General features: G+C 46.5%; 3 protein-coding genes across 5 annotated transcripts in view; 1 reads left to right on the plus strand and 2 right to left on the minus strand.

Moving 5' to 3' along the window:
- The window catches only part of C14H8orf89 (chromosome 14 C8orf89 homolog), a 30,078-nt gene extending 24,773 nt beyond the window's left edge, over positions 1-5,305 (minus strand). Inside the window, exon 1 of one of the 3 annotated variants that reach the window (XM_027561180.1) lies at positions 5,140-5,305. The gene's annotated coding sequence lies outside the window, so the exon portion shown is untranslated. The remainder of the gene's footprint in view (positions 1-5,139) is intronic. The other 2 variants (XM_027561179.1, XM_027561178.1) reach the window with 2 other exon arrangements.
- Positions 5,306-10,398: 5,093 nt separating this feature from the next.
- RPL7 (ribosomal protein L7) lies at positions 10,399-13,930 on the minus strand. The gene is made up of 7 exons (XM_027561183.1): positions 13,615-13,930; positions 12,831-12,939; positions 12,396-12,562; positions 11,777-11,914; positions 11,568-11,677; positions 11,027-11,236; positions 10,399-10,459 (listed from the first exon to the last, which is right to left on the minus strand). The coding sequence occupies exons 1-6, from the start codon at positions 13,626-13,628 to the stop codon at positions 11,028-11,030; spliced, it is 747 nt and encodes a 248-aa protein (XP_027416984.1). The 5' UTR covers positions 13,629-13,930; the 3' UTR covers positions 10,399-10,459; position 11,027.
- A 1,193-nt stretch (positions 13,931-15,123) lies between these two features.
- RDH10 (retinol dehydrogenase 10) overlaps positions 15,124-17,948 on the plus strand; it is a 28,817-nt gene continuing 25,992 nt past the window's right edge. The window contains exons 1-2 of the mRNA XM_027561181.1: positions 15,124-15,582; positions 17,207-17,442. Of these exons, the coding sequence (XP_027416982.1) occupies positions 15,294-15,582; positions 17,207-17,442 (525 nt within the window). The 5' untranslated portion in view covers positions 15,124-15,293. The remainder of the gene's footprint in view (positions 15,583-17,206; positions 17,443-17,948) is intronic.

The following is a 17,948-nucleotide window of genomic DNA, read 5'->3' on the forward strand; positions in this document are numbered from 1 at the left end:
AAGCTGTGGATTTATTGAGAAAGCTAGTTGCTTATGTATCCACAATGCCAGTCACTGTGTTAGGAGTTGAAATACAAAAATGAATAAGATGCAAAGTGTACACTCTACTCAGGGGAACAGTAAATGAACGATTACAGTTCATTATGATACACATTGATGATAAATCTATGCTTAGATTTTGTGGGACAACAGAGCTTTTGCTGACCTAACCAAATTAGGGCAGTAGGAGAGTTTTGCTTTGGTTTTTTTTTTAATCATTTATTGATTGTTGGCTGTGCTGGGTCTTCCTTGTTGTGCAGGCTTTCTCTAGTTGTGGGGAGTGGGGGCTACTCTCTAGTTACAGTTCACAGGCTTCTCTGTAGTGGCTTCTTGTTGCAGAGCACGGGCTCTGGGGCGCATGGGCTTCCGTAGCTGTGGCACGTGGGCTCAGCAGTTTCAGCGCAGGGGCTCAGTTGTTCCGCTGCATGTGGGATCTTCTCAGAGCAGGGATTGAACCCGTGTCTCCTAATCTGGCAAGCAGATTCTTTACCACTGAACCACCAGGGTAGCCCAAGTTTTGTTCTGTTTTTGAGCAAGGTATCTGCAAGCAAAGCCCCACAGATTTTGATAAATAGAAATGAACTGTGGCAGAGAAGGCTGGATGCCCCAAGTTCTTTTTTCCTCTGGAGAATAGAGTTGTTCCTAGAAAGTGGCCACCTACCCTTGATTAGAATGCAGGTGAATGCAATGTGTAACACTTTCTGCAAGAAGCTTACAGGAAGCAGGCCTGCTTTTTTTTTTTTTGAAGCCATTCAGCTTGTGGGATTTTAGTTCCCTGACCAGGGACTGAACCCGAGCCCTCTGTAGTAAGAGTGCAGCGCCCTAACCACTAGACCACCAGGGAATTCCCCTGGGTCTGCTTCCTCCATACTTCCTCCTTTCCCTCCCACAGGCTGCACTTAAACCGACAGTGAAGCTAATGAATGGAAAAGCCTTGATCCTAGTACCAATGGGAAAAAAGCTGCCTGCTGATCAGGAACATCTGCCTTGGAAGTGACCTGTAAGAAATGAATTTCTACATTATATAAAAAATGTTTGGGACTATTTGTCATTATAGCTAGCAATACCCTAATACATAGGGCTTCTCTGGTGGCTCAGATGGTAAAGTATCTGCCTGCTATACAGGAGACATAAGAGACTTGGGTTAGATCCCTAGGTTGGGAAGATCCCCTGGAGGAAGGCATGGCAACCCAATCCAGTATTCTTGCCTGGAGAATCTCACAGACAGAGGAACCTAGTGGGCTATATAGTCCATGTGGTCGAAAAGAGTCAGACATGACTGAAGTGTCTTAGCACTCACACAAATACACGCAATCTTTTATTCCCGAGGGTGAATATATTAGCTCTCTTCCTTAAACATGTTCATTAAGCATATACTATCTACAAGTCTATGCACGATAAAAGTGCTACGTGCATGACAAATACAAAGGTGAACTAGAGATTCTGCCTTCACAGAATTTCCAGCCCAGAAGGAAAGACAGTAGCCACTCACACAGCTATAAGGCAAAGTGCCACATTAAGGTCTTAGGAGAGCTAGACAGATAGATACATACATTATCTCACATTAGAAGAGTTCAAAGCAGGGAGATATAATTTTCATGAGGGGGCTCACAAAATACTTGAAATAAACTGGAAAATGACACTTAGATAGAATTTAGATCAGCTGAAATGCAGGTAGAGGCCCTGATGGGGAAGATGTGAAAGGAGGGGGACTTCTTGGCAGTTTGGTAGTTAAGACTTCACCTTCTAATGCAAGGGGTGAGGGTTCAATTGGGAGTTAAGATCTGATATGTCTCATGGACATAAACATCAAAACATTTAAAAAAAAAAAAGTAATATTGTAACAAATTCAATATATGCTTTAAAAATGGTCCACATTAAAAAAAAGAAAAAGATGTGAATAAAGCCCTGGAGAGTCAAAGACGCCAAGCAGCTCTGTTTTAGACAAAATGAGTATAGGACATGGGGGTGGAGATATATAACGTGGATCTAAGCTACAGAAAATTGAGGGCTATAGGTTTGGTTCGGAGATGAAGTTCTGCTTTGTTTTTTAATATCTACTTGTCTGGTCACACTGGGTCTTGGTTGCAGCATGTGGGGTCTTCGATCTTGGTTGCAGCATGAGGGATCTCCCATTGTCATCTCACTATTTGAGATCTTTTACTTGCAGCATGAGGGATTTAGTTCCCTGACCAAACCCAGGCCCTCTGCATTGAGAGGGCGGACTGTAGCCACTGGACTACCAGGGAAGTCCTAGAGATAAAGTTTTTAAGAGTTATCTATTTACTGGTGAGAATTGAGAACAAGATTGGACTAGATTTGCAACGGAGATTTTTGAGGGAGAAGAAAGCCAGACTCCCTTAAGATATATGATGGGTAGGAAGATAAAGAGGATGCAGAAAAGTGACTAGAGAGGGAAATAATCCAGAGGAAACCAGAATCATGCAAAAAACGGAATCATGTCCAATTCTACAGGAATTAGTAGAGCAAGAAACTACATATTAATAATACTGTAACACCAAACACATCATCTCACTGAATCCTCAAACCACCCAATGAAACAGTTCCCTGTCAACTACTGACCAGGCATTCAGACCCAACAAAGAACACAAGCTTTGCAGTTAAATGAACCTGGATTCTAATCTTGGCTCTGCTCTTTAAAAGCTGCATAATCATAGGGTCATGGGAAAATTAACAGTGCCTCTGACTCTCACAGAGTTGGTGAGGATTAAATTTTTAAATGCATGCCAAGTGCTCAGCACCGTGCTGGACATGTAATAAACACTCAATAAGTGGGAACTATTGTTTTTAAATACTAATAAACACAGGTTTGTTTGTTTTTTTTTCACCACAGCCTGTTTATGGAAATGTAAATCAGTAAAGACATTCTGGAAAGCAAGATTCCACCAACGTCTTTTTAATTACATTTGACCCAGCAATTCTGCTTCAAGGAATTCACTTTATAAAACTGTTCCCATGTGTAAGAGTGTTCACTATTGCATTGTTTGTGATAAAGAAAAACTGGAACCAAACTTAAGGATGTTTACATAAATTATGATATATCTATACCATATGATTATACATCTATATGACACATCTATGAAATATTCAATGAAGCTCTAAGTAAACTGATATGAGGGGCTTCCCAGGCGGTGCCAGTGGTAAAGAATTCACCTGCCAATACAGAAGATGTAAGAGACGTAATGTGGGTTTGATGCCTGGGTTGGGAAGATCCCCTGGAGGAGGGCATGGCAACCCACTCCAGTATTCTTGCCTGGAGAATCCCATGGATAGAGGAGCCTGGTGGACTACAGTCCATGGGGTTATAAAGAGTTGGACATGATGCAAGCAACTTAGAATGCAAGCAAACTGATATGAAAGGTATTCTCCATATCTTCTTAAAAAGGTAATTTCTCAAAAGAATCCATATGATTTCATTAATGATCAAAAACATAAGTGTAAAAAGAATGAAAGAATAAATACTAAATTAACTCTATGAAGTGTTGGAAAGTAAAGGAGTAGAAACTAAGGGGTTTCATCTTTAAGTCTGTATACTTCAGTGCTGTTTGAATAAGAAATACAACTGTATTATAACGCAATTTCAAAAATATAAGAATTTGAAAAAAAATGTCAGAAGTATTTTAGAAGAAATGCCATGTAATGTAAGATTTAAACTCACCATTAAAAATGTAGATGGGGTGAATTGTGGGGTTAGGATTGACATACATACACTATTAATACTGTATATGGAATAGATAACTAATAAGAACCTACAGGGAACTCTACTCAGTGCTCTGTAGCGACCTAAATGGGAAGAAAATCCAAAAAAAGAGGGAATATATGTATACTTATTTTTTTTATATTCCCTCTTTTTATATGTATACTTATAGCTGATTCACTTTGCTGTTCAGCTGAAACTAACTCAACAAACATTATAAAGCAACTATAGGCTCCTCTGTCCATGCGATTCGCCAGGCAAGAATACTGGAGTGGGTAGCCATTCCCCTCTCCAGGGTATTTTCCTGACCCAGGGATCAAACCTGGGTCTCCTGCATTGCAGGCAGATAGATGCATTACTGTCTGATCCACCACGGAAGCCCAAATGATCCAACAAAAATTGATTTAAAAAACAATGTAGATAAAAAGTCAATAAAGATAACAAACAGGGATTCTTACACTTCAGAAAGTATAATACCCTGAGTGAGTGAGTGAAAGTTGCGCAGTCGTGTCCAGCTCTTTGCAACCCCATGAACTATACAGTCCATGGAATTCTCTAGGCCAGAACACTGGAGTGGGTAGCCTCTCCCTCCTCCAGAGGATGTTCCCAACCCAGGGATTGAACCCAGGTCTCCCATACTGCAGGCGGATTCTTTACCAGCTGAACCACAAGGGAAGCCCTGAAAATGGTTGTAAATTTTCATTTATCTATGGAAAAGCTCCAGTTTTCATGTCTATGACCCTAGGAAGGCTGTAGAATGAGATGACCAGTACGACAGAACAGACCACCTGCGTCGCACAAATCTTTTCTAGCATTTTTAATCCCTCGAGGAAAAAAAGTAATAAATACACAAATTATATAGGTAAATCATAAGTGGGACAAGGAAAAATGGCAATGAAAAGCGGGCCAGAGCTATGTGACTAACACGGTCGGCATCCAAAGTGCTGCTGGGGAAGGAAGGGAGATGCCAAAGTAGTCGAAGAAAATAGAAACACATTCAATCCCCTCTTCAGTTTAAGCCCTAGGAGGGTCGGAGGGCGAACCCGTAAGGGTGTGTCCACTCGAGGGCCCACTGAGTGTGCTGGGAGTGCGGGAAGGCCTCGATGCTAAAGGCAGGTCTCTTCGCCCGGTCTTACTCGCACGTCTCTGCACCGGCCCCGCCCGCAGCCTCCGTCAGGTCCTCAAGCCCGGTCCCCGGCCAGCCCCTCGCCAAGAGAATCAGGAGACCACGTGCGTCAGGAAGCTGGTTCCCCTGGATGGGAGGGGGCCGGACCAGGTGACCTCAGCGACCCACCTCCCTTGCAGGCCTAACTCTAGGCCACCCCTACCCCCCGGGAGGTCCCTGGAGGGGCCCCCCCGGCACCGGAACCGGTGGCACTCACTGTCCCCGCAGCTCGGCCGTGGACGAGAGAAGCTTCTTCGCCGGCCCGGCCCGCGGCGGCGGCGCCCAGGTCTGCGGTTCCCGCAGCGGCTTCAGCGGGGGCAGCGAACCGCGCTGGAGCCAGCGGCGGCCCGGCGCCGAGCCCAACCCCCGGCCGGGACGGGCCGAGCTGCGGCAGCGGGGCGGGGCGGGCGGCCGCGCGCTCGCTCGGGCGCCGCTCTTGGGGCGAACATGCTCGGCGGCCGGCAGCCCGGCGACGCTCTGGAGGGCGGCGCGCCCGCCGCTCAGCCCCGCCCTGCTGGGCCCGGATGCGGGTGATACGGCTGCCGCCCCGCCCGCCCGCTACGCGCGCCCGTTGCTAGGCGCCGGGAGCTTCCCGGCGGGCGGTCACCTGAGGGCGTGCCGCGGGGGTCAGGGTGCCGCGCCAGGATGGTGCTTGGGCGGCGGGAGGCAGCCAGGACTTACTGGACAACTACTCTAGGGTGCCGCCGCCTGCGAGATCACGGCTGCAGGGGGTGGGGTGGGAGGAGTCTGCGGAAACGAGACTCAGTCCCGACAGCAGGTCAGTGCGGCATTAAAGTGGTGCCACGTACTATAGATGGAGTGGGTAGTGGGCACTTGGACAAGGTTGGTGAGGTGAGGCTCTCTGGGTTGCATTTTAAGATTCAAACTAACCAGGCTCTCCAGAGTACTGATGAGTCTAGACCAGCAGTACCTGACTAGCCAATCTCTGTGACTCCGTCGTCCCGAGTTCTCGTTTCCCTCACCGTGCCCTCAAGAATTCTGCGTTCTACGCCTCCTTTGTCGAGGTTCTTCGGTAGAAGGTTCGGCGGGGAAGCCTAGCAGCCTGACTTAGCCTATATATGCTCTTACCAAGTTGTTGTAAATCCTATTTCTTGACCTCTCCACTGGGGTTGCAAGTTTAGCCCTTCGGATTCCACAAAATCCGAAGTGCTGAAACTGCTCTCAGCATACCACTTTTCCGTTTTCATTAAGCTCGATACTAATCTTTCCTAGCTCCTCTGATTAAGGACTCACATTACACATTACAACTCACATTACACCTGGAACCTAAACCCTTCGTTGTGTGATCCCAGGGGTCAGGAAGGTTATTAGTCCGTTGACTAAATATGAGGTAATGACAAACCTAGACAGCATACTAAAAAGCAGAGACGTTACTTGGCCTACAAAGGTCTGTATAGGCAAAGCTATGGTTTTTCCAGTAGTCATGTACCGAAGGGAGAGCTGGACAATAAAAAAAGGCTGGGCGCTGAAAAATTGATGCCTTCTAACTGTAGTGCTGGAGAAGACTCTTCAGAGTCCCTTGGACAGCAAGATCAAACCAGGCAATCCTAAAGGAAATCAACCCTGAATATTCATTGGAAAAACTGATGCTGAAGCTGAAGTTCCAATACTTTGGCCACCTGATGCTGGGAAAGAACAAAGGCAGAAGGGGACGATAGAGGATGAGATGGTTGGAAGGCATCATTGACTCAATGTGAGTTTGAGCAAACTCTGGGAGATGGTGAAGGACAGGGAAGCCTGGCATGCTGCATGCAGTCCACAGAGTTGCAGAGTTGGACACAACTGAGCTACTGAACAAAAAAGTGGTATACTTAGTAGGCTGCACATTAAAAATCATATGGCGACTTTGAAGGGAAAAACCCTAGGCCTACCTCTGAATAAATTAAGAATTCAGTTCTGGGGTTGCACTCAGACAGTGGAGAACCACCCACTCAGATGGTTAATATCAATATCAGTGTATTAAATATACACTAATACTTAATGTGTCAAATGCTTACTATTAAAAGGTATGTTTTGAGTCTGCTATTGCCCCCCCTCCCCCTTGGCTATCATCAAATGGCTACTTAAAAAGCTTGAGCCAATCTAAAAAACCAAAGCCCTTGCAAGGCACCAGGCACTGTTTTAACTGCTAGAACAGAGGTTAAGACTCAAACCTGATTATACTCAAACATGGAAGTGGCTGGGTTAAGCAACAAGTTAACAAATGGAAATTTTTATTTCTGATAGTAACAGATGCTATGAAATACAAAAAAGTTTATATATGAAGAGATGTGTCTGATATCTTTTTCCAAAATGAAAAAAGTATACAGATCTCGTGGCTGAATGTTCTAGACATAAGATTCCAAGTGCCAAGACTCTACATTAGAAGCTTATCATTTGAGGAACAAAAGAAAATATAGCTGAGTCATAAATTAAGGATCAAGGAGTGTGTAAGTCACTCAGTCTGTGACTCTTTGCGATTCCACCAGGCTCCTGTCCATGGGATTCTCCAGGCAAGAATACTGGAGTGGATTGCCATTCCCTTCTCTAGAGGATCTCCCGAACCCAGGAATTGAAGCTGGGTCTCCTACATTGCAGGCAGACTGAGCTATCACGGAAGCCTGAGGATCAAGGAGAAGCCCTCTCAAACATCTCCCTGCCCTAATTCCTAGAAGTTTTGAGTAAGCTGCTTTATGTAGACTTTATAGATGTTACCTTTTATTAAGGGATTTGAGCTTCGGAATTATCCTGGGTATCCAGGTGGCCCAGCATTCATCACAAGAGACCACAGAAGAGGGAGGCAGGAGGTTAAGGGCCAGAAATGACAGAAGCAGAGACTATATTTTGAAGACGGAGGAAGAGGAAATTGGAACAGATTCTCCCCTAGAGCTTTAAGGTGGTAGGAAGGGGTGTTGACTTGATTTAGCCCAGTGAAACTGATTTTGAACTTCTGACAATTTGTGCTTTAAGTCACTTAAGTTTGTGGTAATTTTTTATAGTAATAGAAAACAAGTACTTAGTGTAAACTATGTCAGGCACTGTGTAGGATTGGAAAAAAAAAAAACTGCCCACCTTAAAAAGTTGACTGACTTAGAGTAAGATTTTGGCTGGCTGGTAACAAATCTGTCAACGAAAACAGCAGGGGCAGAAAGTTGTCAATCTTCCCCAGGAGGTGGTTTCCAAGGACATAAGAATCTGTCACATCTTGGGACATCCTTGTGTAGCACTTATCTCACCATCTTTAAGTCTATTTTGCCCATTAGACTAACACATGAAAGCAGAGCTATTTTCCTTTGTACATCCCTCTCAATGCTGAAGTTACAGAGCAAATAGCATTTACTTAGCACTTTGGACCAGGCACTAATGACCTGACATACTTTAATCTTCACCAAAATTCTATATTAGTTACCACTATTTCCCTTATTTTGCAAAGGAACAAGAGATGAAGTAATTTAATGACTCAAATTATTAAGTGGAAAAGTGAAAGTCATTCAGTGGTGTCTGACTCTTTGCGACACTATGGACTTTACAGTCCATGGAATTCTCCAGGCCAGAATACTGGAGTAGGTAGCCTTTCCCTTCTCCAGGGATCTTCCCAACCCAGGGATCGAACCCAGGTCTCCGGCAATTGCTAGCAGATTCTTTACCAGCTGAGCCACAAGGGAAGCCCAATTAAGTGGAAGCTGGATATGAATTCAAGCAGTTTGGCTCCAGAGCCAGCACTCTTAATCATTTACCACAAAGAAACCCTCAAAGATAAGCCAAGACCAGGGTAACACTGCTAAAAGCCAGTGAGTGCAACAGACAGTTAAACTTTATGGCTAGGGTAGCCAGGAGATGACCTAATAATAATAAAGCTGGAGCTTTGAAGGCTACAACTGCAATGTCCTTACGTGAGATCAATCTTTGCGTAAGTGGAACCTGGGTGCCCAGAGTTTCTTCAACGAGGCTGGTTAGCTTTCTGGTGATCTCATAGCAAGTGAAAGATTTTGGGTGAGTTTAAGTAAAATAAGGCATTAAGCTGCATTTCAGCAGGTTCTAACAGTTCACAAAATATTCTCATGTGTTTTTAGTCCTTACACTCCTGTGAAGGCAGATGGTATCCTCCTCACTTACAAACTCTCATACACTTCCCTATCCTCTGAACCCATTTGGAAACTATGTGGAGAGTTCAATTTCTAGGATTGATTGTCTGCAGAAGACCTGTACAGCCCAAACAGTTTCTTTCCTCTCCATATATCTAGGATCTTCCTATCCTCACCAGCTTCAAAAACCTGGCTACTTTGGGAGATGTGTCAACATCCAAGGACTGTAACACATGCCCCTCAGTGTTGATAGTGGGGGAGACTGGGTATTGGGCATAGGAAGATACATGGGAAATTTGCTGTGAACCCCAAACTGCTCTTTTTTTGTATAAGAGGCATTGTTAAAATACCATCCCACATAGAACACCATTCCTATTACTATTGCAAATCCTACATTGTTTCCCTCCACCCTCCCACCCTCCCATGCCTAAGGTAGTTAGCCAAACGCCACCTGAACCACTGTCACAGTAACCAGGCGTTTTCTTCTGAGCCATTTCAACCTTTCAGGATACTGGGATGTGCAAAGACTGGGGACTATCAGGTGTATTTACTTATCAAGGCAGTAAAATGAAATAGGTAATTTCAGAGCTTAAGACTTTCACGCTCCACCAAGAAATTAATGATTTTTAAACATAGATCCAACTGTTTACCAAAACATTAAATTTCTTGCAAAATATCTGATACTCATTATGTAACATTGGTTATAAACAACCTTCTTAATTTCCTTCAAGGATTCATCGACCCTAAACTCACAGATAAACAGCTTTCAAGACCCAAGACTGTATTTAAATATACTTAACTTTCACATACTAAAAAGTAATGATTCTGGTACAATATTATAAAAATTCATACTGCATCATACCCTTGGCTCAATCAGTGAGGATAGTAAAACTTTTTACTTATATGTATTCCATGTTATGTAGGGAGTGTTATTTATAAATTACATTCACAGGCACAAATTTCCTTTCTTCTTGTTACACACAATACATAGTAGAAATATTAAACACTCACTGAAGTATGGGTAGAAGATGCAAAGCAAAAATAAGAGTGAAATGCAAAAAGAAAACTGACATTAAGATTACCATTTTATAAGCAAGTCAAAACCTGAGAAAATGGAATTTCTGCAACATTTTTAATCTGTAAACTGAACTTTTTATCATGCACAAAAGTCTGTGACATAGGCTTTCTTAGATTAGACCCAGTTTGGCCAACTGAAAATGGAAAATCAGGATTGTTTTTTGTACAGGAAAATTTTCAATAAACCCAAGGAATGTTTTTCACAAGACACAGGCTGGACCCTAAGTTTTGCATCCAAGAGGCTAGGCTGTTGATTTGACTTAATCTTCTCGCACCAAGATTTGCAAAGGAAAGATAAAAGTCAACCAAGACAGTACATTTCAATTTGTTTCGATTGTTTATTAACCAGATTACAATAATAATCCTGGTAGATACCTGAAAGGAAAGAAAAAAACCCCATTAAACATAATAATTAAAAATTAACATATACCAGGAGTTATCAATACCAATTGTTTCCTACTTAAAAGTGGAAACAGAAAAAAGAAACAGGACTTTTCTTCTCTCCATAATGTCCTCAAAAGGGAAAACCAAATCAACTGTGATCATATTACATGGTTGATTTTCCCCCACTAAATGCCAACTCAATGAAATCCTTATCAGCATTTAGATCAATTTACTCTGCTGCTGCTGCTAAGTGGCTTCAGTCGTGTCCGACTCTGTGCGACCCCATAGACAGCAGCCCACCAGGCTCCCCCGTCCCTGGGATTCTCCAAGCAAGAATGCTGGAGTGGGTTGCCATTTCCTTCTCCAATGCATGAAAGTGAAAAGTGAAAGCGAAGTTGCTCAGTCGTGTCCGACTCTTAGCGACCCCATGGACTGCAGCCCACCAGGCTCCTCCGTCCACGGAATTTTCCAGGCAAGAGTACTTGAGTGGGGTGCCACTGCCTTCTCCTCAATTTACTCTAGCATTAAGTGAACTTCTTTCTGGATGTAGTTGCTCACCTTAGTTCATCCTTCTAATAAGCCTGTTGATCTGGTCTTCCCTGTTGCCAGCATCTCCACCTTCTACAAAATGGGTGGTCTTTTTCTTCATTCCACCTCGTGGAGAAGACAATTTAAAGGGCCACAGGAAGTTGTTTGCTTCTTTGAAACGTTTTCCAACGGTATAGATCTCATGAATCAGATCCTCCATGCAGATGATTCCATATTTCCCTGAACGTGTTTAAAATTATTTAAGATTATTAAAATTGTTTATTTTGAGACTATTACATTTTAAGCATTAAAGAGTATATATAGGCTGTAACAGAGTTAAAGGTAAATCAAGAGTGAAATTAACAAAGAAGGAAATATGAGGCTTTACATACAAAGATACAGCTCAAGCCAGTAAAATCACACCTTCCCTTTTTCCATAAACAGTATACGGAATAAGGGAAGGTTCTTAAACAGTAAGAATAGCCAGGCTATTCTCAAGACACCAAAAAACAGCTTGTCTGATACAATAAATTTTATAATAATTACCTTTCCCCAAAAAGGCAGAACCTACCAAGAGATCGAGCAATCAATGCGTTGTCTGTCAGGGCAATTCGCTTTTTGTTGATTTTGCCGTAACCACGCTTGTAAATCAATTCATTTACAGACTTCAGATTTGGGTACCTAAATACGAAAAGAAAAATAGGCATAGTGACTAAATAAGACTATCACTGTCAAAACCTCTATAATTCGTTTACCAAAAAAGAAGTCCAAGACACCTACCCCCATGCAATGTATGGCTCCACAATTCTCAGCATGTTAATTGACGCCTTGTTGAGCTTCACAAAGGTGCCGTTGAAGATCTGCCGGAGGCGAAGGAGCTGCAGCACCTTTCGAACCTTTGGGCTCACACCATTGATACTGCAAGGAAAAACACAGAAAATTCCTTTAGCTTTTATCAAAACTTTTACAATCAAAAGACAGGGAACTAACATTTTGGGGCAACACGTCACACCCAAATAGGAATAATCTCCTGTTACAAGACCACTTTTTCCTTTAGTTATAGCTGTATTCTATCACCTGTCAACTTGCCTCCCCTGCAAGGAAACAGTCTTTTGATATGTATTTTTCATATTCAAAAACTTCCCCAATGCTCTTATTACTTCCTTTTGTATAGATCTCTTTTAAGTCATTCTCCAGGACACTGAAATCAAATGCTCAGAGAATGGACAGATGCTTTGGGCACAGGGCTTATCATCACTAAAATACTCCCCTACCCCATTCCACTTACCATTCAAGTTTCTTTTCCAGTGTATGAGAACCAAGGTCCCCACAAATGTGAAATTTTGCTGAGTGGACAGCTTTCCCTTTAAGAATAGAATGCAATAAAAACTGAACTTACCCTCTGATCCTGATGACAAACGCCAATTTGGGTTCCGCGGGTACATAGAAGTTACCGGCTTTTCGTGCCATCCTAGCCATTCGAATTTCAGTTCTGTACATCTGCCTGTATTCCTTGTGGTAATGCTTAGCTTTTTCATAGATAAGCTTCCTCCTTGCCTTTCGAAGCTGAAAAACCAACATTATTCTTATTCATTTGCTTTTTGGCTCCCAAACACAATTAGCAATACCAGTTAAGAGAATACTCTTCTCTTGAAACTTTCTCACCACCATATATATTAACATTCCAAGAGAAAGACACCAACTTCATTAGAAAACATCATTCTAAAAGTTAACCACACTGGTACAGTAGCTGAAATAAGCCTTGTTAAAAATATCCAACTGATTTTCAATCACAGGACCTCTTCCTTACTGGTGCGTCAAAAAGTTTACTTACCATCTTTTGGGCAAACTTCTTTCTCAGTCGCTTGATCTTAAGCTCTGCGAAATTCTTCCGCTTTTTCTTAAGGGTTTCTGGCACAGCAGGAACCTTCTTTTTCTTCTCTCTGACAACAGCAGACAGAGAAAGAGTTAAAAGGCCCACACCACTACATCACTCCCCGTTCAGTACTGAGCACGCTCTCAACGTACCTTCAACTGTTCTAGTATGCTAGCCTTTAATCTTTACGTCTAACAAGGGCCACTGTCTTTAAAACGAGTCATAAAGACAATAAACTCCCATTTAACCTACCATCAGTGCCGGGGTCCCAAGACAACAAAAATAGCGACAGCGAAACACAGAGTAAAAGACTGCCCCAAGACACTGATCCCTAGACTATTAGTGCGACTCGCAAACCACCAACCACCACCCCGATTCAAACCTCAAGTTCCACATGTTTAAGCAAAGGCCTGATACCAGGGACGGTTAGGGCAAAAGCCAGCTAAGGAAGAACCCAATTCAGAGGTTCTGATCCTCCCTCCTAGAACGAGGAACTGGATAATCCGCCAACCCCATATATATTCAGCTCTCACACCTTGTTCCCGGTACCTCCAAGACCTCCTCCCCAAGGCCTCCTGAATCCCATTTTAGCTTGAGACCACCAGTAGTGTCACAGCGCGTCACAAACACACAGATATGTTGTCAAAGATACAGGCTACAGACGGATCGAGGGAGACAGAGACTGGAGGGCTCTGGTTTCGGGGATGGAGGAGGATACTCGAGACGACGAGGAGAAACTTACTCTGCACCCTCCATGGTTCCAGCTGGGAAAGAGGAAGTTGGCGCATGCGCGCTGTCCACTTAAAGACAGCGAGCGTGAAGCCCCACGACTCATAGGTGTCTCGAGATAAGCCAGAAAAGAACTCGGAACTAAGAGCTCGACTCGCAGACGCAGAACCAAGAACTGCCTGACTCAGCCTCTTTACGATCAAGTTTCGGGTTAAATGTGTATGGGAAAAATGAATGCATTGGCTAGACTAATCGATACGATGAGAGCAAAGAGTGCCGATTCCTTGACTATTCGGGGTCCTAATCTTTAGGCTGCGTCGACAGGATATGGCTCGACTTCTACCCAGTGATATATGCGAACGACACGCCGGCGGGGCGCGAACTACAAATCCCGGCATGCATCACGTTCAAGGCCCGCCCGCCGAAAGGGCAACGCCGGTCAGCGTCTGAAGGGAAGCGCGGCGGTGGTGGTCCGAGCCGGGTAAATGGGGAGCCTCTAGGCCTTCGATCCAAAGGGCCAGCTACGATTCTAGGCTGCTCCCGGCTTTTGGCCGCCTTCCCGGCCCTTCGCTAACACCAGAGGCCGACCGGCACGCTAGTTGCCGCGCTGCCGAGGTCCTTGTCTTCGTTCCTCCAGACAGCAGGGCTGTCTTCCGCAGCGCCTGATCGCCGGCGGAGCCGTCCAGAACCCCTGGGTTAACGAAAGTGACTTAGACGGGGGAAAAGCGAGGACCGGACGGCCGGAGGAGGACAGCCCGGGCACTGCCGACTGTCCGGCCTGGCGGGCGGAGGTCGGGACAACCCACGGCGGGGTGGGGGTGGGGGCGTGAACCGCGATGGGAGGTGCAAGGAGGGCTGGAGGCTGCGGCCACGGCCATGTGAGAGGGGCTGCCCCGCCGCAGCTCGGCGGACGGCGGGCGGGCGGGCGGGGGGCTGGGCCGGGGGCGGGGTGCGCCCGGGGGGCGGGGAGGGCCGAGCTGGGGGAGGGCCGATGCCGCCGCCGGCTCTTCCCGGTCGCGGGTTATATATCGCGGAGCGTGGAGCCCGCTCAGCGGCGGCTGGCGGCTCAGCGACTCGCCAGCGGCGCTGCGCTGCGGAACCCGGTGCCCGAGTGACAGCCGCGGGGGGGCGCAGGGCCAGGGTCCACGAGACCGCGAAGGCAGCCGCAAGCCGGGGGGAGCGCTCGCCGGCGCCGATCGAGTCCCCTCTTCCCGGCGCTCCCGCTGCCCCGCACCCCACTCTCCCATCCTCTCGCAACTTGGGTCAAGTTGACAACTCCCGCGGCGGCCGGCCGACCCGTGCCGTCTTCGCCGCGCGCCCCTCGCCGGGAGTGAGAGGGACCCGCGGCGGCGCGTTGGCCATGAGAGCCGCGCGCGCCGCCTAACTCGCGGCTGTCACCGCCGCTGCAGCGGGACCGGCCGGCGGGGCGGGCGCTCCGGGACCGGCGGGCGGCAGCCGGCAGGAGGCGCCGAGCCGGGCACAGCCTGGGGCCACCGCGCCGAGCCCGGGCGGGAGTGGCCCCGCGCGAGCGGGGAGCGGCGCCGCGCACTCCAGCCCGGCGGGCACCCCGAGGGCGGGCGCGGGGCGCAGCCTTCGGGTCCCAGCAGCTCTGACCAGCGCCCCCGGGGCAGCTCGGGGAGGGGGGCGGACGCAGGCGCTGGGCTCGTACTGGGGCTCCCCCGGGACGTCGCGATGAACATCGTGGTGGAGTTCTTCGTGGTCACTTTCAAAGTGCTTTGGGCGTTCGTGCTGGCCGCTGCGCGCTGGTTGGTGCGGCCCAAGGAGAAGAGCGTGGCCGGCCAGGTGTGCCTCATTACGGGCGCCGGCAGCGGCCTGGGCCGCCTCTTCGCGCTCGAGTTCGCCCGACGCCGGGCGCTGCTGGTGCTCTGGGACATCAACACCCAGAGCAACGAGGAGACGGCGGGCATGGTGCGCCACATCTACCGCGACCTGGAGGCGGCCGACGCCGCGGCGCTGCAAGGTAACTCGGACCGGCGCCCGCGGCATTGTTGGGTCGAGCCTCTTCCCACCCCCGCGCCCTCCCCCTGAGGGCGCCGGAACCCCACTGTCACAGCCGGTCCTGCTCTCGAGGAAGAGCACCCTACCCCCTGCAGCCCAGGCTTCCGCGAGTGGAATTTGCCCCCTGATCAGGGGCATGAGCCCTTCTGTATCAGAAGGGAGAAAGTGTGCCAAAGCCCGGTCTTAACGGAGGTCCAGTCCCTTTGGGGAAGACTGTGGGCTTTCCTAAGCCCTCAGAGTCTAAGCAGGGCAAGGGAACTTGGGACCCCCGGTTTGAATCCTAAAGAGATGTCTCAGTCTCGTTTGGGAAGGAGAAACTAGTGTCTTTGGGAAGTTGTTCTCAGACTCTCTCATTGATACATACGCGTAAGTTACTGCTGTCTGAAGGGCTGAGACGAGGGCAGCATTGATGATTTCACTATAGGTTTAGCCACGGGAAAATAATTAACATTGTTGCACCGGAGATGTTAAGTCAGTGCTTGAGTTACATACTCAGCCCGACTGAAAGACACCCGGCCTCTTAAGGGAAAACGCTTGAAGGATTTAAGCCTTATTGTAAAATTAATTCCATGTTTTTGATAACCTTAGGAAATCTGCATTTCTGGGTATTTATTAACTAACCTGAGTCTGAGACTTAAAAAAAAAAAAGCCAAAGTGGAAAACATAACCGACCATAAGTATCGGTCTGGATTTGATAATGGCTCTTGCTTTTTGACAATTTTTTCATTTCCAGAGAAAACACCGAATTATATTGGGAGAATTAACTTGTACACCACCCCTCCCCGATATCGATCATTTGTCACCAAAATTTTTGGCACCTGTCTTTTATGTCAGAAAATCAAAGGTTAAAACTGGTACATCTCCATTGGTATGAGGGTAGCAAACAGATTTCTGTGCTCCCTGCCCAAACCTAAAAGAGAAAGGTGGTTGTTTTCCAGAGAAGAGATCAGGTTTTTAGATTGAGTTCTTATACAGGAAAATCACACATTTACCTGTCAACTCAGTTTATGTAAGGCTGCTGCTTGGGGGTTTTAGCTACTCCAGGTAGGACCAATCAGTGTGATCCTCACTTTGTTGTAACAAATTCGGTTCATTTCTGGACTTTGGCTGAGTTCAGATTATTAATTACAGTTTTGATTTGTGAGCCTCGGGGCTCGCAGACAGACTAAATAGAGTAAGAGCTGCTTCTGACCACTGTTCCCCCCAAAGAGGAGTCTGTGTGTGTGTGTTTGGGAGGAGGAGGTGTTACTCTCTGGGCTGAGATCTGTTCATTCCAGGTGTCTTTAGCTCCAGAAAGCCAATCCCATGAGGTCTGACTTGTATTGGGCTGGTCACAATTACATGATTTTCCCCTAAGCAAAGTTATCCAGTAAATTGCTATAATTCCCAAAGACTAGAGGGAGGAAGGCAGCTGTAAGTGCAGTCATTGGCAAGCCTTATGGTGTTAGAAACTTGAAGCTCACTGTAGTATTTTTGTTTTGTGTGATCTTTGTCCTACTATGGCCACGTGACTCATGTTTTGCACCCCCCCTCCTGTCCCTTCTCTGTTCCATTTTTTTTCCCTTCATCTGGACTTCTGAGGACAGCTGGGAATGGTGAGGAAGAAATTCTGCCCCACTGTAACTTGCAGGTTTTTACCTACACCTGTGATGTGGGAAAGAGGGAGAACGTCTACCTGACAGCGGAAAGGGTCCGGAAGGAAGTCGGTGAGGTCTCTGTCCTGGTCAATAACGCCGGTGTGGTGTCTGGGCATCACCTCCTGGAATGTCCCGATGAGCTCATTGAGAGAACCATGATGGTCAATTGCCACGCACACTTCTGGGTAAATATAAACATCCTTGTTTTTATTATTGGGCCATACTCAGCAAGAAGGTTGGGAAAGAGCAAGATTTCAGTACCAGCCTGAAAGCCACCTGCACTCTTTCACCCACAAAGCTTCCTTCCAACTCTCTCTTCACCCCCTGGTGAATTACAGTGTATGCTGGTTACTATTAAGTGGTTGTTTTCCTCCCCCCGCCCCCCACTCCCAATTCAGAACTTCTGGAGAGGGTAGAGGACTGAACATTTTGAACTAGTTTGAAAGATTGCCATAAAAATAACAAGAGGGAGTATAAAACCCTGGGTTTGTTTATTTTACTTTCTGTTGAGTTTGTAAAACATCAGTTGTTCTTATGAATTCCTAAAGTCAGAGTTTAGGCTTCCAAATTACTGCTGAGCCACATTTCAGAAAGCGCCAAAGATTCTGAGATCAGCATCTGTGGTCCGGTGGGAGTGGTCAGGCCACCCTGGCAGCCACTTACCATCCACTGACTATCCCCAGGGTCTGTG

This window comes from Bos indicus x Bos taurus, chromosome 14 (assembly GCF_003369695.1).
Source record: "Bos indicus x Bos taurus breed Angus x Brahman F1 hybrid chromosome 14, Bos_hybrid_MaternalHap_v2.0, whole genome shotgun sequence".
NCBI lineage: Eukaryota > Metazoa > Chordata > Mammalia > Artiodactyla > Bovidae > Bos > Bos indicus x Bos taurus.

Coding starts and splice junctions, on each gene's coding strand:
- RPL7 (XM_027561183.1), bottom strand. Junction 11,915..12,395: donor TTTGTCATCAGGATCAGAGG/GTAAGTTCAGTT, acceptor TTTTCCTTGCAG/TATCAATGGTGTGAGCCCAA. Junction 11,678..11,776: donor GAGCCATACATTGCATGGGG/GTAGGTGTCTTG, acceptor TTTCGTATTTAG/GTACCCAAATCTGAAGTCTG.